The sequence below is a fragment of the Canis lupus genome, chromosome 17 (assembly GCF_048164855.1).
Source record: "Canis lupus baileyi chromosome 17, mCanLup2.hap1, whole genome shotgun sequence".
NCBI classification, from domain to species: Eukaryota; Metazoa; Chordata; class Mammalia; order Carnivora; family Canidae; genus Canis; species Canis lupus.
Genome location: NC_132854.1, coordinates 12,422,443 through 12,445,826, shown reverse-complemented (window position 1 = coordinate 12,445,826; position 23,384 = coordinate 12,422,443). Strand labels below are relative to the sequence as shown.

Genomic DNA, 23,384 nt, shown 5'->3' with positions numbered 1-23,384 from the left:
TTCGAGCCCCCAGAATTGCAAGAGAATACATATTCATTGTTTTAAGCCACCTAGTCTGTGGTACTTTGTTTTGGTAGCTCTAATACACGCGTGAATATAGGTAAAGCATTTGAAACAATGTGTGTAAACAGCACCATATAAGATATTGTCCTTCCCTTCCATCATCCATGCAGTGAATGGTACCCGAGTCACCCCACTGTACAAGTCAGAAACTCAGGGGTTATCTACCCAAGACCCACCTACTGCTCTCTCCTTCCACCCTTCACCCAACCAGGAACCCCAGACAGAGTAACGGCACTTCTCTGATGTGACCCCAATTAGCCCCTTCCTCCCATTTCTACGTACACTGGCTTTGCTGAGTCCTTTCCCATCTCTTGCCAAAGGTCTCTCCACTGTCTCCTTCCTCCCCGGGCTCATCTCTACCCATAGCACCACCAAAAACGTCATTTAAAGAATTCAAATGAGCCAGGACACTCTTCAATTTTAAACCTTTTCTTCCTTCCTGAGGACATGAGGTAAAGTGCTCACCCAACAGGCCCTATGATGTTTGAGTGGAGCCCTCTGCCCCCCTCCCCACCAAACACCTTCTGTTTCTCAGGTGTGCAAATAAGGAAGGCTTGGAGACTCACTTCCGGAAGTCTGCCAGGAACTTGAGCATGTCATCATTGGAGAGCTTATTGCTGTCTTGCCTGTAGAGAGCAGAGAATCTGGCATTTTTGTCAAGGTTTCCAGATGTGTCCTTAAACAATGTCCTGAAATAGCCAAACAACATTTCTAAACTGAGTTTCCAAAACCCCAAAATAAATCCACAACTTTGGTTTCCATGTGAAGACTAATTATTATTCCATTTGCTATAGCTACCAGAAATTTCATTATCTAAAAACATGGAAGACATTTATGAGGATGAACACAACTAACTCAATTTACATAGAGACATTTCCAGCAAATGGCTCGTGCTTAGGAAACAACATATACAGTCAAACGCTTTGGAAGCAGAGCTCACAAATAAAGATGATCTGTAGGCACTCCCTTCCCCACCCCATTCCACCCCCTCCTCCAGGGCTGCTGCCCAAGGTGAGCTCAGGATATGTGGCGGGAACCTGGAATGCCAGCTCTACCACAAGCACTCCTGTCCATCCTGCTGGTTCCAGCACAGCTCTCTCCAGCCAGCATCCTTCCTCTCTGTGACTCTAATAAGTGATTATTATTCACATAGGAGGCTTTCTTATTTTTCAGTTTTACACTTTTAAATCTTCTTTGTCTCTGGGCAATAAACAGATCAGTCTACCTATCTCCATCTATCCAACTACCTCCATATATCCGTATCTATATCAAAGGTATAAAAGATGTCATCGTTAGTTACCTTGCTGCCCACGCAAATGGCATTCTGTACTGTCCTAGTCTTTGGCATGCCTGCTTGGCATTCTTCAGCACTTTCTGAGCAACCTTGAAGACATCAGAATCAAGCCATGAGATGCTGCATCCCACTGACAGAATTGTGATCTAAAGAGCCATTATCCCATGTTCATTAAACAAGCTCTTATCATAGTGCAGATGCATGGAAAAGCACATGTTACTGTAATGAATATGCCTGGATTTACACAAGGTAGAGAGTCTTGTTTAATGCAATCATTGGCAGTGATTTTTAAAGAATATAGAATGAGTGCTGTTTCTAAAATGTCTTATCTTTTCTAAGATGCTGTTTTTACAGGCCATAAGCATACCATTTCATAGGCTTTCTATAGTTCCTTATGACTGTGGGCTACTTATAAGTCCACTGGGTTATCAGAATTATTAATACTTGGTATTCATGCCAAAATATATCACATTACTTAAAGTTTAAATAAGAACACTAATGAAGATACTGAGCTTGCATTGCTCCTAAATTGCACCAGCTGGTGCAGATTCTCACAATTTGGGGGGATACAAATGCTTTATATACGGCACAGGTGCTAACTAAAGTTACGCCAGAGTTTTTAATTGCTATATTCTCAGTTTCTAAGTATAAGTTACTGCTATTTTCACTTCTTAATGATCAATTTTCATTTGTTGTGGGTTGGCTTATTAACCCTATAGTGCACAGTGAAGCAGATTCGCTTCGGCCTAAGATATATGCATGGCAGGTCTATTAAACAACCCTATCCCTACTGCTAAAGCAGATGACAATTTCCCCAAATCCCTTTGTATGGGGGATACTGCACTGTTACTAATGCAAAGTTTGATTCAGTCAGAGTGGTAGGTTCAAGGGCCTTTTGCATTACTCAAGCATATCAGAGTCAAACCAAGCTTGGGCATCCTGATCTAGAGCCTGTGAACCAAGGTGTGCACTGCAGAGCTGCAACATTAGCATCACCAGGGAACTTACCAGGAATGCACAGTCTCAGGCCCCTCCACAGACCTCCCAGATCAGAACCTGCCTTCTGACCAGACCTCCAGTGACCTGTATGCACCTGGTCTAAGAAGTACTCATCTAGAAGACTTATAAGTAGGACAATAGAGCTGTTTGTATCTAAGTTAAACTGAAATGAGCTGTGTGACTCTGGGCCATTAAAGGTCTTTGGGGTCCACTTTCCCCACCTCAAAAATGAAGGGCGTGAGTCATAGTACTTTTCATTCATTATCCCTTCCAAACATTATGATTCTACGACAACTGTGCTGTGAGAATTGCTGTTGCCTTCACAAGTGAATTAGAAACACGTCTTGATTGAAACATGTCAGCAGTTCATCCAGCTCCTCCCTTTCTTCACCCAGTAGTGCATGTTCTTGCAGGGATTTGGGGTAGTTATAAGGTAAAATGGCTACCTTCCTGGAGGGGTAATTATACTCCAACATTTTCAGATAGAAACTATTGTTTTTAGATTCTAACAATAATGGTGTTGTGGAGTAAAATGCAGTATTCGCATAAAAACTTTTTTCAATATTTGCGTAGAATTTAAAACTAAAACATAGGCTTCAAATAAGTTTCACTGTTCCTGCAGCAAACAGAGTCTTAGCTTGCAGACTTACTGAGGGCACAAATGGAACATAAGGTATGCAAAAGACTCAAAAACTCATTTTTGCTGTGTAGGATTCCCCCCCTCTTTCTTTCTTCTTTTTTCTTCTTTTTTAATCTATTCATGGCAGACACCTACAGAGACTTTTCATAAAAGTTTCTTCCTCCAAGACAAAATTTACTCTAAATGATATTTTAGACAATCTTGGAAAACAGGAAGAAACAGTTTTGATATACATTAGAAAATCAACCCTTAGTAATATCTCTGCCAGAACTTCTACTCTGATATAAAAGGGATATAAAATCTATTGTGATATAAAATGCTAATCTCTGCCTTAAATTAATACTTTGGAGGTGTTAATGCATGTATAATGTACATACGGCTGAGCTTTCCATTCCGTAAGTAAAGAAGTAAGAGCAGACTTCCACAGATGCTCAACGGACACCGGAAGTGTGGAGTAGATCATAAAACTTAGCCCAAAGTGAAATGTGATTTTGCAGCAACATGAGCTGCCAAGTTTCAAACTAGGCATGTGTTGGTCAGAAAAGCGAAGATGGTGCATTTAGGCCCTGGAAACGCGTTACATACACAGGGGAGTAGATCTTAGCTTGGGCCTTCATTGATTATTAATCAAAACATCGAAGAGCTAAAAGAGCTTCTCATCCAAGGTTTTACAAACTTGATTTAAAAAATAAAATAGCTTCTCTCCAGGGACTAAACCTTACTCAGCTTTTACCAGCCAGAAAGGCATAGTGTTGGAAGCAGTGCACCTGGGTAAATGGGCTTTCCCTGGCTGAGGGTGATAAGTGATAACGATATCCTGCATATCAGTGATTTGTAGCATTCCCTAGCAATGTATTGTATATTATCCATGTGATCACAGCACAGTTCCTGAGAGGGAAGTGGGGCAAGGTAGTAATACCGTCCTTCAACTACCAATAGGTCATCAGAGCCCAGGTTGGTGACATGACTTCGAGGCTAGTTAGCACTCAGTACCCCGGTCTCTGACTCCTACAACCTATTCTTTAACAACCGTCCTCATCCTGGTGGACACACCTGTGGTATACAGGCAGCCACAGACAGCTCTGAATCAGCTCAATAATATCCCTTAGAGCCTGTAGCAGGAGCCCCTCCTGCTCCTGACCAGTCCTTCTCAATGTAGCAGGGTCATCTCTCAGATGACCACTTATAAAAAATACTGTAAGACCATCACAGACAGCACTCAATAGCTCACTCTACCAGGTAGCTCAATGTGCTAGATGGTGACAGTCAAGTGCCTTTGGTCACTCTACCTATGGGATGCTGAGGAGGTAATTAAACCTTAGTAAACCTCATCTTATGATGCCTGAAAGGAGGTCTTGGACTAGATAACCTCTAATATTCAAGTCTGTGTGTGTCCACAGAGAGGCATACAACTAATGAGCATACACCGCAGTAATGAAAATACACCAAACACACATCTTGTATGTTTTCCTTCCTCTTCTACCTAAGGTCAAACCACCTCTATCACCATAACCTGCCCCAGATGGCCAAGCAGAGAACCTGAGGCACTGAACTTCCTGGCCAGACCGTCTCCCAGTCCCCAGCCTCACATGTAAGTATAAATGGACCCAAAGATAATTCCAGAACCCGAGAGGCACATCAACAGTGAAATGAACTCTATATGAATATATGTACTTTTTAATGACAGAAAATTTACTATTAAGCTGGGAATTCCAGCTTTGCCAATTATTTTAGGATGTTAGGATTGCCTGGACAAATGAAGCATTATATATACACACAGGACTACTTTTCATTGAAAATAGGATACATCAGGTGAAGTATAAATCTATATAAAGCAGTGCACATCTTTTAGAATATAAATATGGCTTAACTTAGACTTCTTTAAGCATTTCTATTTTGACAGAGAGCCCTTTTGTTCTGTGGTTTATCATCACAAAGCATATAAGTCACCCATACCTTAGAAGAGTCTGAACTTTTCATATATGGCTCAGCACCGTGGGTGATGCTCCCCTGAAGCACTTTTTCAATTCTAGCCACAAGGAATATATCGGGATGAGGACACGTGACTGAGAATATTCCCTAGGGAACAAATGGTTTTCTGTAGTGAGTAAAATCCACTGCCACGTTAAACAAATCCCCTGAATGTTGAACCTTCAAAAGCAGCAGAGTGCTGAAGCAGTATCGCTATTCAAAAGCAACCAGTGCTTCACCCCTAGTCGATCATCTGATTAAAAAGGTGATTTGGTGGGTGAGCAACTAGCACAAAGTTAGAAAAAAGAAATGAAAAATCAAATACCATTTCTTCTCTCAGCTTGCTTTCACTGCCTTATTTTAGATCCTGCCAACAGTCTCATTCAACCCAGTTGTGCATTACAAAGTCTTATGCATTCGCATAGCATTTGCAAGAAAAGTTAGGAGTCTGACTGCTGAGCTCAAGTCCCCCACCTGCTTTGGATACTGCATGGCAGCTTCCTGGAGGATATCCTGAAGAACTGGTGAGCTCGGCCTGCCACCGTTCATCAGAGCTGGACATGTGGTGGCCAGCATCTGCCTCACGGAGAAATGGTTCAGGTCCACGTGGAAATCAGCAGAAATCTTTCGGTTGTATTTTATGTCAAACAGGGATAAAGTAACAAAGAAAGGCTCTACCTGAACAAAATAAAACCATCCAGAGAGTCACTATGGCTCAAACTGTGGGGGGAAAAAAAAGAACGTTGCTATCAAAGAAGAAATTACTAAGTCTATTTATGATTGTTGCTATAAATTATTGCTAAAGAGAAACAGTCTCCATCCCTATCACAAACATCCCCTCCCTGAGGCTAAACAACCCTGCACATCCTGATCTAAACACTGCGCTTCTTTATCAGGAACTAGGATTTTTCTGTCCAGGCTGCATGGCAATCGGCACATCTACAACCTCTAAATACTTTCTTAGATTATTTTTTAAAAGGGAAAATTACATTTGTTGTAGGTCCTTCTTCATTTTCTGCAACACAGCATTGCAAATTGAAAGATAAATCATTGCACTTGACAAGAATTCTCTTTCCAAACTTCTCTTCAAATGGCTTCACTTCTGGTTCAGCTGATGTAAAGTCAAGCTTCTTTAAAAGAAAATGTAAATACATAAATACATTATGCTCACATTTTTTAAAAATCTCATAATGAACGATAAGTATCCTAAGAAACTCTGTAAAATGTGGAAAAGCTATATATATTCATTTACTCACAAAAGTGTTACTTCTTTATAAGTTTATAAAATTTATAATAATGGTCAAATAAAGGATGGTATATCTATTCAATGGATTACTAGAGCTTAGAAATTATGGTTATGAACAACTTAACTGTCCATCAACAAATAAATAACATCTGGTAGTCCATACTATGGAATATTATTCAGCCATAAAAGGAAGAAAATTCTGACACACACTATATGTATGGACCCCGAAAATTAGCCAGAATGTTGTTATTTTTACTCAGTGCAGTAAGCCAGACACAAAAGGACATATACTGTATGGTTTCACATATAGGAGGTTCCCAGAACAGGCAAACTCATAAAGACAGGAAGGAAAACAGAGGTTACTTAGGGAGTGAGGGGAAGGAGGGATAGGGCATTTTAGTGTTTAACGGATACAGAGTTTCTGCTTGGTATGATGAAAAAGTCCTGGAATGGATGGTGATGACAGTTGCACAACAGTGTGAACATATTTAATGCCATGGAATTAAACATTTAAAAATGGTTACAATGGTAAATTTATGTGATGTGTATTTTATCACAACAAAAAAAAAGTGTCAAAAAGCAAAAACATATATATGGCTTTGAAATCTGCAAAGAAATACAGATAAGCATTTATTATCAAAGTGAAATATGGTAAAGCAGCCCTATACAAAAGATCACAAATGAAAAGGGGAAAAATACAGCAGAACTGTCATCCCCTCTGAGCAGCCCTGGAGGTCCTTGCCACTCTGGGTTTGGACTCTGGGGCACAATGTGGATCATATGCATCTTGGATGCATCAGGAAACACCACTGGCTGCTGGGCACCGGTGGTGATGCTTACTATTTTCTGATGGCATCTTATGGAGTAAATTATATGTTCTTTGTGGACTTGAGGAGGTCTTTGAATAAATCTGTTTCCAACAATCTACTGAATATGAAACACGGTGGTAGTGGTATGATGATGAGATTATGGTTGTTTTTTATTTTTCCTTTTTCCCCTGAATTTTCTATATTATGTTGCTTATCCATCCAAAGTAAACAAACAAGCAGACACATAAATAAATAAAACATATAATCTGTCAAACGTTTTCTTTCCCTGACTTGGTTTTAAAATATAAACTTTAAAATTGTTTGTACCTGGGCATCTGGGTCCAAGTAAAAAAGTTTAACTCTGCTTTCACTCTTCAGTTTGATTTCTGCTTCTCTGGTACTCTGATAACAAGAGAAACAAAAGATAAAAATTACATTTAAAAAAATCTTTTCAAAGAGGTGTTCAAACATGTTTGTCCCACCCTGAAGAGCCAGGCTGCCAGACAACTCCACTCTCACTTAGGAGAGTCGACTGCATGCCGATGAGCAAGGACAGGCTATTGAGTAGGTAACACACCAGAGTGCCACTGGGGTGAAAGAAGATCTGATCCTGGAGAGTCAAACAATCAAAGAAAGCAAAAGAGAATAATTCAGCATTACTATCAAGAAAGGCTTCAAAAAGCAATAGAAGGGGCAGACAGGCTATGAATGAAGGGGTAAAATTTGAGTAGCTTAAAGTAGGAAAACACAAGCATTTGGAGCTGAAGGTAAAGGATGCATGGCACAGACAGACACGGAGTGGAAATGAGCCCAGATGGTAGAAAGAATGTGGGGTCCACCTAAGACTGAGGAATATGTCCAGGAAGAGAAAGGAATAGGTTCCGAATTGTGGGATAGGAAACTATGGCAGATCTTGAAGGACTGCCAATGGTGTTTACGGCAGGCAGGATGAGGCATTCAGTTAATATTTATTGAGCACCTATTATGTGTCAGACACTAGGGACATAAATATGAATGAAACAAAGCACTTATCCCCAAGGAATACTAGCGAAGATAGAATATAAACAGGCAATAAGAATGGCAAAGAAAGTGTAAGACATAGTGAGTGCTAACCTGGACCAGGGGATGGCAGTCAGGAAAGAAGGGAGCTCTGGGACGAGGTACTAGAGCTACAAAGCTACAGACATATCTAAGCAATGATCAAGTCATTCATTACGATTGGATGGTTGGGCACAATGGGAAAAGTAAAGAGAAATGAATCTGGGATTTGTATATTAGGGACTGCAGATTTCCTTCAGAAGCCAAAAAATCCAAGTGCCCTATTTTGAGCAAGGGAATAATAAAACCAGGTCCTGCATTTTAAAGGAATCCTTTGGGCAGGGCTGAGGTAATGGGTTAGAAGGATAAGACCAAGAGGCTAGCACGGGCTCTTCATCACACCTGCCTCCCCATCCCAAAGCAGAGCCCATAACAAAGCCTAGTCCTCACGTGAGCGGCCATTAACTGAGATGGGTAAGTTAGCAGGAAAAGCAGGTTTGTGGAGCAGGTGATCGAGCGTGGAGATGCCCGTGGACAGAGATGGCACTTGAACACAAGGAAGGGAGGAAGGCTGAAATTGCAGATTCGGAAAACATCAGTCTAGATTTGGGGCTTAGAGAAGCCTTGAGTTGAGAGTGGCTGAGATTCCCTGGGAGAAGATGTGGAAGAGTTTGCAGACAGAAACCCTGGGGCCCCAACACTGAAGGGATGGAGGGTCAGAGACATATGGAGGCAGAGACGGGGGGGGGGGGGGGGGGGGCGGGGGGGGCAGGGTGGAGAAGTGGAATTTAGAAGAGAAGTTTCTAAGACATTCACAAGATGCAAGTCATTGCCAATCACATTATTATTCACTCTCCATGCCTCTAAATCCGTATCCTGTTCTTATTACTATCAGTCTCCATGGTTAAGTCTACAGAGTCAGAATAGGATGTCCTTTCTCATCAGTTCTTTCCCCACAGACCGAGTCACAGCTCAGCATGTGATGGGGCAGTGACAGCCACAGTGGGAAGGGTATCTTGTCCTCTCTGCTGGAGGCTGAACATGGTCTATTAATTACACATCTAGATCACAGCTAATAAGAAACTGGGCAGCTTCCTCATATTCTCAGCTATGTAGCTGTAATAGGATGGTTCTCAGCAATGACTCAAACTCTATCATGACTATATTTGAAAACCAACTGTGTCTGGTAAAGTGAAATTGACTACCAGAATATGACCTAAGAAACTATGTTCTAGTTCTAGTTCACTTTTCAACTAGCTACGTGAACGTGAGCAAGCTGCTTAGCCTCTCTGGACTCCACTTTCATTTCTGAGTAAAAATGTTGAACAAGATGTTGGCTAGAGTCTCTTTGCACAACAAAGTTTATCCTGATGTTGTCAATAGGAGCTTTAAGGCTTCTGGAGGTGAGGAGCCTTTCTACATTCCCACAAATCGCTTGATTTGAGCTGACGCAGGCTGTCTCCATACTCGGGAGAGGAAAACTTTTTAACTCCATCTTGCCTATCACCATTCCTAATTTTTCTTATCAAAAGAGCCAGAACATGTGCATAGAATATACTTAACCGAACACAAAGAATTTGCTTTATTTTGCATACAGCCCATTATGTTTCTGAACAAAAACATCAGTGCTAGGTGCTGCAAGCCACTACCAACAGTAATGCATTCTACTTCTCAATTTATGCTTCAGTCCTTCAACAAAGGCAGATCCTGTGATCTCAGACACTGAAGCAGAGCAATGGATTCTTAATGTAGATACAATTCCTGTTGTCTCAAACATCTTCTGAGATCAGAAACGAACACAGCACAGATGACTGCTACAAGGCCCACATAATTAGAGGGCAACCAGGGATGCGAACACAATAAGAGAAAAAAGAATCAACAACTAGCCAAAATAGACTTAAAGCATCCCAATGTTGCCATTAATATCCAAGGGATATATTCTTCACTAGAGAAACCATTTAATGGGAAAGAAGGGACAACTACAGATGTAAAAATAACTTAAAAGCTTATCATCTACCTTATATACTTTGACAGCTCTGCTGTATCATTGATTAAAAGCAAACTCAAAGCTCCTTAAAAGTTCCTCCCAAGGACTACAATGAATGCATTAAACAGAGGAGATGCCTGATAAATAGTGTTTGAAGGAATTGTCAAGTAAAACCAAGGCAGAAAAAAAATGTGGCTCAGGAAGTGCAGAGCTTTGCCCCAGACCCAGGGAATAACCGATATCTGGAAGCTTCCCAATGATAAAAGCAAATACTTATTGATAATAGCCAACATCGCTATGCTAAATATTATCCTAAGCACACCTTTAAAACTTGTACAACCGGGATCCCTGGGTGGCGCAGCGGTTTGGCGCCTGCCTTTGGCCCAGGGCACGATCCTGGAGACCCAGGATCGAATCCCACATCGGGCTCCCGGTGCATGGAGCCTGCTTCTCCCTCTGCCTGTGTCTCTGCCTCTCTCTCTCTCTGATGACTATCATAAAATAAATAAAATTAAAAAAAAAAAAAAAAAACTTGTACAACCTTAGGAGCAGGGTTCTAGTGTGATCCTTGTTTTATAAAGGGGACATTGAGGCATAAGGGATAAATACTTCAATCAAGAAGTCAACACATTTCCATTAAATGAAGCCTGACTTCAAACTGAGGCTGCTTGGTTTCAGAGCCCAGACTCTTTAACTATTAGACAAGAAGAAAAAAAAAAAAAAAAAGGTAATGAATATGAACAGGCAAGTCAGAGAGGAAAAAACTGAAATATATAAATAATAAATAGGAACATCTCACTACAAAGCAGCGAAACACAATTTAAGCAGTGAAAAACTATTTTCATTCCCCTGGTGAGGACACAGAAAAATGGGAACTGTTTCAACCTTTTGGGAAAGCAACCTGGCAATATTTAAAGCATTAAGAACACAATAACCTCCGACCCAGAGGCCCGACACTTTGAGGAACATCTCTACTGAAATAAGAACACAGGTATTTAAGCTTATAAATATGTCATATTTATAAGCTCCCAGGTGGCTCAGTTGGCTAAGTTTCTGCCTTCAGCTCAGGTCATGATCTCAGGGTCCTAGGACTGAGCCCCATGTCAGGCTCCCTGCTCAGCAGGGAGTCTGCTTCTCCCTCTCCTTCTGCCCCTCCCCCCTCACTCATGCTCTCTTTTAAATAAATAAGTAAAATCTTTAATTTATATATATGTCATATTATTTATTATATACTATTTGTAGAGGTTAAAAAAGTGAAAATAACCCAAAATGTTCATGAATATGGAGGTAGTAAATAAAGTGTACAATATCCACATTTAGAATATTACACAGCTATGAAAAAATGAGAAAATGAGATCCTTGATGGCCCCAGAGGGACATCTACACTATGTGTATGTGTCTCCATAAGCAATAAGTTTGATATAAGAGGCATTACAACAGGTTAATAACATTGGTGCTTTCAGGGATGTGGGCATGGAGCATGAAGGGAAAAGATGAACTCTATACAACTTTGGATACTTTTACTTAGAACAGCAAACACATTTATTTTTCCTTAAATTTTAGTAAAGACAATAAAATAAGTTCCCGTAATGAGTACTTTCACAATCTAAATGCCCACAAAATATAGCTGTAAAAACAAAAACATTATCCCACAGTCTATCCTACTGCTGTTCAGTGCTTCTCAAAGTGACAAAATCCAGCTCTGCTCTTAAAATACACCATGGTCAGTCCATGCTGCGGAGGTAGGAAGATCTAGGCTGGCTTTCCCCCTAGACCCTGTTGCTCCTAGCCTGCTCACAACCCATCCCATTACTTTGGGTTCAGGAGAAAGGAAAACATGAGGTAAGTGAAGAAAATGGACAATGACAGAGTAGTTCTCTGTAAAAACTGATACTTGCTCAGAAGTCAACTGTGAACCCTCATTTTAACCAGTAATGACACACCCTGACAATGTCTGCCTTGTCTAAGAAGCAACTATGGACCAAACGTTCAAGGGGTTTCCAGAATGACTCCCAAAGGCTTTAGGCATATTCTGCGTTTTAAGTTTATCTCTGAGCAAGCAAAACAATGAAAGCCAACAACCATAGCCAACAGCATCTTATTTTGAGGATAAGTCATCCAAAAAATACATTGTGTTGACTGTTGACTCATTTAAACAGAATGGGGTGGAAAAGACTTAGCAAATTCCTTTGAGGCCTGAATGTATGCTTCTTAATTTAAAGAGCTGTCACAATCTGTTTATACTACGTATAAGATATCTAACTCCCTAGGACCATTATCTTGTCCTCTGTGTCACAAAACCATAATAAAGCACATAGAATAAGGAGGCCCAGTGCATCTGGGTGTCTCACTCACTGAAGCGTCTAACTCTTGGTTTCAGCTCAGGACATGATCTCAGGATCCTGGGATCTAGTTCCCTGTGGGGCTGTGTACTCAGTGGGGAGTCTGCTTAAAGATTCTCTCCCTCTGCCCAAACCCCTACCCCCAACTCCAGCTCATGCACTCCGTCTCCAAAATAAATAAATAAATCTTTAAAACATATCTATATCTATATCTATATAGATAGATAGATAGATAGATAGATAGATAAGAAAAAAGAGGAGGCTTAAGAGATGGAATGCCTGCTGACCTCACAGACACATCCCCAGACAATTCCTTTATGATAATACAATAATATAGTTTTCTGGACTAGGATACAGGGAAGGAAGCATCTATGAAAGTTGGCTTTAAAAAGTCAGAAACGGTTATCTGTGAAACTGTTTCAGTTCCAACAAGTACTGTTGAGCCTGGCTGCCTGACCCATACTCAACCTCAGTGAGACTCTGAGGTTTGAGACATGGTACTTCATCTTGTGTTCAACCATGGAAGGTTTACCTGGAAAGATCAGTTCACTCGCTAAAAAAAGTTATCAGGTAACTGAACATGAGCAATTTTTGCATTAACCAGAAACAATGCTTTTCTTTCAAAGCCACATGGGGAGACCAAGTTAAGGTGAGTTGCTGTTCTTTGAGTCTCAAAAAAACACAAAAAGAAAATCTGTGAAGGAAAAAATGCAGTGGGAGCAGGAGGGTTTTCTCATACTATCCTTACACAAGGGGGTGATATAAATGTGCCAATGACACTCAAGATAAAACATAACCACAGAAAAAAATTATTAAATAAATAGTAATTGGGTTTACAACCAGATTATATTACCCCTTGAATCTACAAAGAAACCAATGAACTAACTTTAACTACAGTCTGTGTATTTAATAAAAATGCTGATAAGACTATGTGCTCTGGGGATCCCTGGGTGGCTCAGCAGTTTAGCACCTGCCTTTGGCCCAGGGTGCGATCCTGGAGTCCTGGGATCGAGTCCCACATCGGGCTCCTGGCATGGAGCCTGTTTCTCTCCTCCTGTGTCTCTGCCTCTCTCTCTCTATGTCTATCATAAATAAATAAATAAATCTTTAAAAAAAAAAAAAAAAAGACCTGGGATCCCTGGGTGGCGCAGCGGTTTAGCTCCTGCCTTTGGTCCAGGGCGCGATCCCGGAGACCCGGGATCGAATCCCACGTTGGGCTCCCAGTGCATGGAGCCTGCTTCTCCCTCTGCCTGTGTCTCTGCCCCCCCCCCTCTCTCTCTCTCTCTGTGTGACTATCATAAATAAATAAAAATTTGAAAAAAAAAAGACTATGTGCTCTGATACTACAAATGCTGCTACATTTACAACAAACATATATTTGGTCCCATATTAGACAATAGGAGGAAAAGAATAGGTTTCAGGGTAGGTACAGTGTGTCCTCAATAAGAAAACAATAAATATGTTCAGTACTAAATGTACAAGCAACGTAACGGTCAAGAATCTACAACATATTCTAAAAACCTCAGCCCGTATTGCCCTTGCCATATGTCAAGGGCCCCTCCATTATATTCCAAAAGGAGACACCAGTTATTTTTGTACTAAAACAACTTCCTGTCACTCATATCCTGTTTGTTCTGTCTCAGTCACAGTGGAAGACAAAAGCCCGAAGCAACAGGATGAATGAAGCAGAAAGAGTTGCTGAGTAGAGAGGAACCTGCCATTACATCTTCTCTGCCTCTTCATTCCCAGAATAAACACCCCTCTCTTGCTCAGGTGTATGCACAGGCTCTCCTCCACGCATCACACCTCCCACCCTCCGCTACATCAGATTCTGCTACTACGGAATCCATTTCTCCTAAGATCAAAAGGACCAGTTATTGATCAACTCTCTGCTTCCTTAACAGGTACAAATGGTCCCCACCCTGGAACACTGGAGATGGTTATAAACTAAACTAAAATCACACGTGTGCTCTACTACCTGCCCTCCCAACACCACTGAGCAGGCCCACAGAGTGGGACAGCAGCACGTGGACTGCAACACAGTACATCTTCATTTTCATTATTCTTTTTTTCTTTCTCCCTTTGAAAAGTTATTTGCTGCCCTTTTTCTCCCTTCTTAAACAAAAAATAACAACAGTGAAGCCCTTTATAAGGCTTCCTTTTTTGGGCTTTGACCATGACCACAGTAAGAAGTATGTTTATATCACAACCCAATACACATATATATACTGCATACGTACATTTTTTAAAATAATATCTACCATTGGACTACCTGGCTGGCTCAGCTGGTAAAGCATGTGACTCTTGACCTTGGGGTCATGAGTTCGAACCCTATGTTGGACACAGAGAGGCTACTTAATAACAAAAAACAAAAAAAAAAAAACAAAAAAAAAACATTTTTAAAAAATAATACCTGTCATTATTAAGAGCAGTGTGCTTAATATTCCCTATTCAGTTTATATTTTTAAAATGTCTGGACACATAATGTTGAGCTAAAGAAACCTGACATACTGTATGATTCCACTTATAACAAGGTCTAGAACAATCACAATTCATCTACAGTGACAGAGGTAAAAGCATAGGGGTACCAGCAGGGAAGGGAGTACAAGGCAGTCTGTTGGGGAGCTAGAAATGTTCTATGTACTGATTTGGGTGGTGGTTATGCAGGTGCACAAATGTGAAATCCACTGAGCCAAACAATTAGTGCTCCATGTAATAAAGAGGAATTAAAAAGTTCTACTTCAATAAAAAAGAATAAAAATTAAAACAAAAAGTAAGAAATGGGGATTGAAACCAATTAAATGCATTTAACCAACCAAAATAGCTTTAGCTACTTGGTGGTTCTACATAGTTTGAAAATAGCTCTAAATAACAAATTACATATATATGCATATATATGCAACCTCTCTATGTATGTTATTTCATATATACTTTAAAAACTGTCCTAGGGCAGCTCCAGTGGCGCAGCGGTTTAGAGCCGCCTGCAGCCCAGGGTGTGATCCTGGAGACCCGGGATTGAGTCCCACGTCGGGCTCCCTGCACGGAGCCTGCTTCTCCCTCTGTCTGTGTCTCTGTCTCTCGTGAATAAATTTTAAAAATCTTAAAAAAAAAACACACAAAAAAACAAAAAAACAAAAAAAAATTTCCTAGGTTTTAGGATTGAGAAATAGTGAGTTATCATGCTGGCCAGGCACAGGTAGGCAGTGAGAGGAGAAAGGAAGGCACAATTCCTGTATGTCTTCATGGGGAAAAATATATATAGATTTCTTATCAATCAATATTAAACTCAAATAATATGGGCCTTCTCCTAAAGTGTCCACTGTGTTCATCCAATAAGTGTAGGAGGTTACTTTTCAAATTCTGGATTGCATTGCATATGTTATCTGCTTCAATAAACAAAACAGATTCAAACATTTTGCTTCGAGAAATTATGAGCCCCCTGAGCATCCAGAAACAAAAAAGCAAATCTCAATGCAAAATATGGTACACAGAAGTTCACACACAAAAAACACATACACACAAGCCAAAACTCTTCCCAGCTTAGTAGGAGGTTACAATGGTGGCACTAAAATTAGCTTTAATAGGCAGGTGCTAAAAAGATACTGTGGTAACAGTCAAGTCTTGAAGAAAAACAATACTCTAAAGTCCTAGCCAGGGAGGCAGATTTTATATTTTAGAACAGTCTTAAAGTAAAGGTCAATGCTGAATGCCAGTCTATTTATAATCGTATATAGATAAACTGTGTTTTCTATTACAGTGTTTAAGATGTGGGTGTGTAGGGTCTGTATTCACAAAGAAAAAGAATAGAATGGCAATTACAGAGCAAGAGTATAAATGGCCAGAGGAAAAAAAAAGATATTTCTCTCATTTAAAAGAGAATCATTCATAGATGGACACAAGGAGATAAATACAAGGATATTCACTGTAGCATTGTTTGTAACAGAAGAAATTGGAAACAACAGAACAACTAAAATAAAATGCTTACACAGTGCAATGAAAGGAATGAACTAGATCTATATACCAGCGTGGATGGATCTCAAACAGAAGGGTGAATTAAAACATAAAAGCGAGTACAAAATAGTATGTTAGCATTTATGTAACATTTTTAAACATATAAGACACAACCATATAGATCATCATGATAGGTACATTGATAAATTTATAATGATAAAATGGAAGTTATCCCAGAAAACTCATAATAATGGCTCTCAGCAGTTGAGGTTGCAGGGAAGGAAGGATGGTGTTTAAAAATAACTTCAACCACAACTAATGTTTTATTTCTTTAAAAAATATGGAAGCTAAAAAGACAGTAAGAGTAACAGCCTTGAATCTGGGTCATGGGAAGATGGACGGTTGTTTTGATCTTCTTCATGCTTTTTAGTAACTTTTATGTTTCTCCAAAGTACTAATAATGAATATAACTTTTTTTCATTCAGAGTGATCCGGTACCAATTTATAAAACTCAAGGCAACCCCTCTTTGGTTTAGTGGCAAGACTACCACAGACCATCCTCTTTGGAGGTATGTCTATTGACCTGGAAAGGGGGAGCATAAATATGAATATAGTTAAGTACCATGCTAACCTGGGAATCTTCAGGGTGCCTAGGTGGCTCAGTCCATTATCCATCTGGCTCTTGATCTGGCTCAGGTCATCATCTCAGGGTCGTGAGATCAAGCCCCGGGTCAGTCTCTTCACGCAGTGCAAAGTCTGCTTAAGAGCCTCTCCCTCTGCTCCTCCTACCCCACTCACCCCACACACTCTCTGTCTCTTTCTCAATATTTTATTATTTATAAAATAAATAAGATTTTATTTATTTGTTTGTTTGTTTGTTTGTTTGTTTGAGGCAGGGGGCAAGAGCACAAGCCGGGAAGAAAGGTAAGAGGGAGAGGAAGAAGCAGACAACCCATTGAGCAGGCAGCCTGATATGGGGCTCAATCCAAGGACACTAGAATCATGATCTGAGCCAAAGGCAGATGCTCAACCAACTGAGCCACCCAGGTGCCCCAATGAAACCTTACACACACACACGCGCACACACACACACACACACACACACACACACACACGGGAACTTTACCTATGTGTTTTGGTTATTTCTTCAATACTCATGACTTGGTATTAAATATTATGGAGGGGCAGGAACAGTAAAATAATAAAAGAATAATTTGTAAGGTGCTTTCTGGAAAACAGACTAAAATTTGACTCAGATCAGTATTTTACCTCACCTCATATTCAGGTCAGAAAACAGAGCAGTAACCACAACATCTTTTCAATGATTTACTACCATGTAATTGTTAATCATTTTAATAGATTCTATCCTGGACAAACTCAGGAAATGAGAAATATTTCAGTACCATTCTAAGAAGAGCATAAGACTTAAAATGATATTACCTTGGCAAGTTCAGGCAGGTAACTATCTAAACCGGAACCAGAACCTTCAAATTTGCTTTGTTCATCATCTGAAATGGTAAAACAGACTACCTGAGTCACTTGTAATTGAATGTATTTTATTTAAAGCAGGAAGTCAAAGCCCATTTCTCTTTTATACTCTTAAATGCAGTGGTTTTCAACTCTGGACACCCATTAAAAACACCTCAGAGCTTTTTTATAAAAATACTAATGCTCAGGGTTGAGAGTCAAACTAATAACTGATACAGCATGCACACTGTCTAGAAAGAACCGATATTAGTCATAAACTACATGGCCACATCCATCAGACCCACTAAAAGTGAGGCCTGCCCAGGTCCTACTCCAGGCCCACCAAATCAGAATCTCTGGTAGGACAAAGGAAAAGAGAATTTTTTAAAGGTTCCCTGTAACTTATAAGGTACAAGCCGAGGTTGAGAATCATGGCTTGAGGAAGAGCTTGAAATAAAACATGAATTGTCAAGAACATAGCCAGGTTTTTCCCACCAATTTAATAAGGCTTCTGCCCATCTTCGTCTTGAAATTACTAAAAGATAAAATTAAAAAAAAAAAATAAAAAAAAAAAAAATAAATAAAAGATAAAATTAATGATAATAATAATAACTATAGTTAGTATTTTAAGTGCTGACTCTACGTCAGGTGCTCAAGATATATAATCTTAATCTTCCCATCAACCAGCAAGTTCCATTTTATTCCTGTTTCACAGATAGGTAAACCAAGGCTCAGAATATGGACGTGGCTTGCACAAAGTCTCACAGCTGAAAAATGGTAATTCTGAGACTTGAACTCTTCCTTTCTGCCCTCAAAGCTGTAGTGCTTCCCATTACATGATTTACCGATAAAAATATTGGCAGGGTAGTAAATTCTAATGTGATAGAACTTCTGCTGACGAGCTCTCTGTAAGAGCTTACATCTGTCTCACTGATCACGTACCTATGCAATATCTATGGAAAGTAGTTTCCATACAAAACTAAAGACACCAACAAAGTATTCATATACCTGGAGAAAGCTGGATCCACTTACCTTCATGGGAGTCTCCATTTCGCTTTTCTTGCATTGCAGCTTCAAAGTTGAGCTGGAGAATCTTGTTTAGAATTGTAATCCATTCTTCCATTTCTGCTTCACTGTCTGCTGCCAAAAGATAACTGCTTTTGTCTTGCATCTTGAGCTCAAAAGCAAAACGCCTGACTTTGTTGTTCTGGAAATGGAATAGGAGTAAAAGAGACATATTTTAAGAAAATTAGAATGGCCTTAAATTTTTTTCCCTTTATTATTTGCTGACAGGTGCTACCTCATTGGCATTTTGGGGCAAGCTATTTAAAATGCAAGCCCCTTCCCTGCAAACCCCCAACACTATCTAACCTTCCCTGCTTAAATTTTCTCCTTTGTTTTATACCACCATTTGACACATTATGTATTTTACATATCTATCTTGTTTGCTGTCTCCTCAAATGGTACAGAGCTCCTTACGATAGAGATTGCTTTTGTCCAATGCTACATTTGTATTTCTAGAACACTCCCTGGCATACAATAAGCTTTTAAAAAAAAGTTTTTATAGAACAAATGAAATTTCACTGAAAATTTTCAACTTCTCCAGCTCTTTTTTTTATTTTAATGTAGTAGTGTGTAGCATCACGTTTTAAAAAGCAAACCATTATCTATCAATGGGTTTGACTTCCTTATCTGAATTTTCCCATCATTTGTGAGTGCCCAAAGATATCTGGACACCATGTTTACAGCCCTCCCTCATGCCTCCAGTTTTTACACTTATGAAAGAATGTCCAGCTCCAAGTACAAAAACAGTAGCCACATGCAGTAAATGATGGAGGATGATAGTGCCCTAGATCAGGGTTTCTCATCCTCTGCACTACTGACATTTGGGGCCGATAATTCTTTGGTGTGGGAGCTGTCCTGTGCACTGCAGGATGTTCAGCAGCATCCCTGGCCTTACCCACTAGATGCCAGGAGCATAACCCCAGCTGTGAAGATCAAAACATTGTCTCCAGATAGTAACAAACCTCACCCTGGTGAGCAAAATCACTCCCACAAGAGACAACACTAGAATGTAGTTCAGCCCTAAGGACCATAGCACAAGATCCCTCGTATGCACAGACTGAGGACAACCTGTAGGGGGCAGAGAAGCCCTGGCCCACTAGATGCTAGCTGGTTAGCCGCAGTCCCCTGGGGCTCCTCAGCATCAGTGGCAGGGACAGGCTGACCCTCCCCAAGGCAGCTGTGTTCTTTGAAGCAAGCTTCTCAGACACACACAGGATGCTGCCATGCTGGACAAGGCCACACAAGCTACCATGCACAGACTTCATTCACATCAGGGCAAGAATCAGACAGGAGTCAAAAGGCTAGAGATGAAATATGTTTTCTGTCCCACTCACAACTGTGAAAAAAAGTTAAAAGTGGGAGAGACATTAGACCTTGGTTCTACGTTGTATCCTTTCTCAACCTCAGTAACCTGATCTGAAAATAAGTGTAATCAACTTCAACATTTGAAAATACTTTTAGGCCTTAAAATTCTACACTAGATTTCTTTCAAGTTCATTTAAAAATCCCAGTTGAGGGGATCCCTGGGTGGCTCAGTGGTTTAGCGCCTGCCTTTGGCCCAGAGTGAGATCCTGGAGTCCCAGGATCCAGTCCAGGGTCAGGCTCCCGGCATGGAGCCTGCTTCTCCCTCTGCCTGTGTTTCTGCCTCTCTTTCTCTCTATGTCTATCATGAATAAATAAATAAAATCTTTAAAAAAAAAATCTCAATTGATGCATTTTCTTTGAACCCATAGCATTAATTACTTTTTTTTTTAACTACAATGTCCAAAACAATTAAAAAAACAAAAACACCACACACAACTGTTGGCACTCACTTGGCTTACAAATAGATATGGATAAAGACTAATTACCTAACATTTTTGAAGCCTTTGTTATAATTAATTAAATGCTAAACACCATCAGTCACATCTACAAAAAGAATTTGAAGAAAGAGATTCCCTTGAAGTCAGAACCTAAGGTTACGAAGAGCAATGCAAAGACTGATTGATAGGCCAGGATGCTGGATGCATATATCACCTATAAAATGTGCTGGAGACAGATGACAAAACTCTTAATATAGTTAGCTCTGCTTTCAACTTCTTTTTAAAAACTCAATGCCAGGGGACACCTGGGTGGCTCAGCAGTTGAGTGTCTGTCTTTGGCTCAGGGCGTGATCCCGGAATCCCGGGATTGAGTTCCACATCGGGTTTCCTGCACAGAGCCTGCTTCTCCCTCTGCCTGTGTCTCTGCCTCTCTCTCTCCCTCTCTCTCTCTCTCATTCTGTGTTTCTTGTGAATAAATAAATAAAATCTTAAAAAAAAAACTCGGGGCAGCCCAGGTGGCTCAGCGGTTTGGCGCCACCTCCGGCCCAGGGAGTGATCCTGGAGACCCAGGATCGAGTCCCACGTCAGGCTCCCTGCATGGAGCCTGCTTCTCCTTCTGCCTGTGTCTTTGCCTCTCTCTCTCTCTCTCTCTCTCTCTCTGTTGTCTCTCTCATGAATAAAAAAATAAAATCTAAAAAAAAAACAAAACAAAAAAAAACAAAAACAAAAAAAAAACCCCTGAAACTCAATGCTGGAAAATTTAACTAAGTAACTTAAAAGGTACCTCAACTCTAGAATCCAAATGAAACTCCTACTTGGAAGTCCCACACAAGAAGTAAACTCCTGGTCACTGACAGCTCAACCTGGTACTGCCTACTTTACATTGCGGATAAACTATTTTGATATAATCTGGTTTCTACTATGGCAGCTTTCAGCTGAGGTTGGGTTAGTGGCTAAGGGTCATCCCCATGCCAATTAGCTGTTGAATCAAAAATAATTTTCAGTGCATTCTATTTGGTGCTATAGCTTGATCTAGGACCCCAATACACTTATGTGCATTTCATCATTTTGAGGGGGCACATCCTGCATGGCGTTTTTCTGTTTTTAAGTTGATTTCCAATAATTAAAAATACCAAGATTTAAGTAAATTTTTATCTTTCTGTATTTCTTGAAAAACAAAAAAAGAGATCATCTGGCACCCTTGAGCTGGTAGTCCAGCCCCGCAGCATCAGCCACAGCTGAGAGGGGGCTGCCCTGATGACACAGGACCAATTTGTCCTCCAGTTTATCACAGTTCTCAGCATTCCCTCTTACTTTTCACTCAGACCTCTTCTAATTTTTTAAGATTTTATTTATTTGAGAGAAAGAGCATGGGGGGAGGGGCAGAGGGAGAAGGAGAAGTGGGCTCCCCGCTGGGCAGGGAGCCCAACACAGGGATCGGATCTCAGAATCCTGAGATCATGATCTGAGCAGAAGGCAGATACTTAACCGACGGAGCTATCCAGGCACCCCTCAGGCATCTTCTTTTACTTAATTTTCCTGCTTGGCTATTGCAGACATCTGAGGCTGGACTTCTAACTTATATTGCTGGCCTGATGAGGTAACAGGGTCTGGACTTATTCTCCCATCATAACTATAACACTGAGCAAAATAGATGAAACAACTGTTTTCAGATATTTGACAACAGTTAGGGTATGTAATCCCTGATGGACAGGAAATAAATGAGGGGAGCCCTGTCAACATTCTGTGGGAGGCGGTATCTGGGTTGTAGCCCAGGAAGGGGAACCCGGTCAGAGTCCTGCCATTCTCCCTGAGTCAAAGAGACCGGCCACAGTTCAAAAAGACCAGGGTGGCTACAACATACAGGACACAGTTTCCAGAATGTGAGCTCTCCCTGAGTTCTCAGCATGTAAAACAAAAGAGATCCAGATTTAGTAGCAAAATGTCAGACTCACGCATTCACTTTGTATACATTTTCTATATGCGTGTTATGCCTAAACAAAAAAGTTTACCAAAAAAATCAAAATGAAGACACATGAACCTAAATTTCAGGTCACTACAGGTAAAGAGAAGATCGAAAAGAACAGGGAATAAGAGTAACATCAGCCCCCCACAAGAACATGAGCATCCAGAAGATAATGGAGTGCCTTCAAATTCTAAGGTAAATTTCACCTTGGATTTATACATATAGCCAAATTATCAATCAAATATGAATGTGAAACCAAAAAATATTTGCAGGTAAGTTAACTCAAGAATTAACAACTCAGACATGATTTCTCAGGAAGCTACTTGGAAGATGTGCTCCTCTGAAACAAGAAAGTAAGACAAGACTGAAGAAGACATAGGATCTTGGAAATAGGGAATCCAACGCAAGGAGGAAGGCAGTTTTTCATAAGGATGGCTATCCAGAGGCCGAGAAAGTAATTAGTCCAGATGAGAGCAGGAAGGAAGGCTGCAGGAGCTAAAATCCTATCTTCCATCATATAATGTCCACAAGTGATGAATAAAAAGCAGCAGACATGCCTTCTCCAGCATTATGGAGGCACATCCCCAGAAAGAATGGTGGAAAAAGCTGAAAATGATCGTTTCGGGGGAGTGAGGAGTGGATAAGGTAGAGGTGTTGCAGGCAGGAATGTGCATGTAGTGTTACTTTTCTGCACCGTTTGACTGTTTGACCCAGATGAATGTATTACTTGGATAAAAATGCAAT

General features: G+C 40.4%; 1 protein-coding gene and 1 long non-coding RNA gene across 43 annotated transcripts in view; one reads left to right on the top strand and one right to left on the bottom strand.

The window, feature by feature from the left end:
* The window catches only part of DOCK9 (dedicator of cytokinesis 9), a 279,300-nt gene that overhangs the window by 95,541 nt on the left and 160,375 nt on the right, over positions 1-23,384 (bottom strand). For 36 of the 37 annotated variants that reach the window (XM_072782523.1, XM_072782529.1, XM_072782544.1 and 33 more), the window contains exons 8-15: positions 18,840-19,014; positions 17,781-17,848; positions 7,350-7,424; positions 5,957-6,097; positions 5,442-5,645; positions 4,953-5,075; positions 1,364-1,446; positions 630-752 (exon numbers count right to left, since the gene is read on the bottom strand). In XM_072782523.1, coding sequence (XP_072638624.1) covers positions 630-752; positions 1,364-1,446; positions 4,953-5,075; positions 5,442-5,645; positions 5,957-6,097; positions 7,350-7,424; positions 17,781-17,848; positions 18,840-19,014 — 992 coding nt within the window. The remainder of the gene's footprint in view (positions 1-629; positions 753-1,363; positions 1,447-4,952; positions 5,076-5,441; positions 5,646-5,956; positions 6,098-7,349; positions 7,425-17,780; positions 17,849-18,839; positions 19,015-23,384) is intronic. The other variant, XM_072782520.1, reaches the window with a different exon arrangement.
* The window catches only part of LOC140607902 (uncharacterized), a 42,040-nt gene continuing 31,368 nt past the window's right edge, over positions 12,713-23,384 (top strand). The window contains exons 1-4 of one of the 6 annotated variants that reach the window (XR_012009817.1): positions 12,713-13,038; positions 14,033-14,293; positions 16,826-16,909; positions 22,727-22,835. This is a non-coding gene — a long non-coding RNA (uncharacterized lncRNA). Of the gene's footprint in view, positions 13,039-14,032; positions 14,294-16,825; positions 16,910-17,036; positions 17,179-17,232; positions 17,810-22,726; positions 22,836-23,384 lie in introns of those variants that run through there. The other 5 variants (XR_012009816.1, XR_012009821.1, XR_012009820.1 and 2 more) reach the window with 5 other exon arrangements.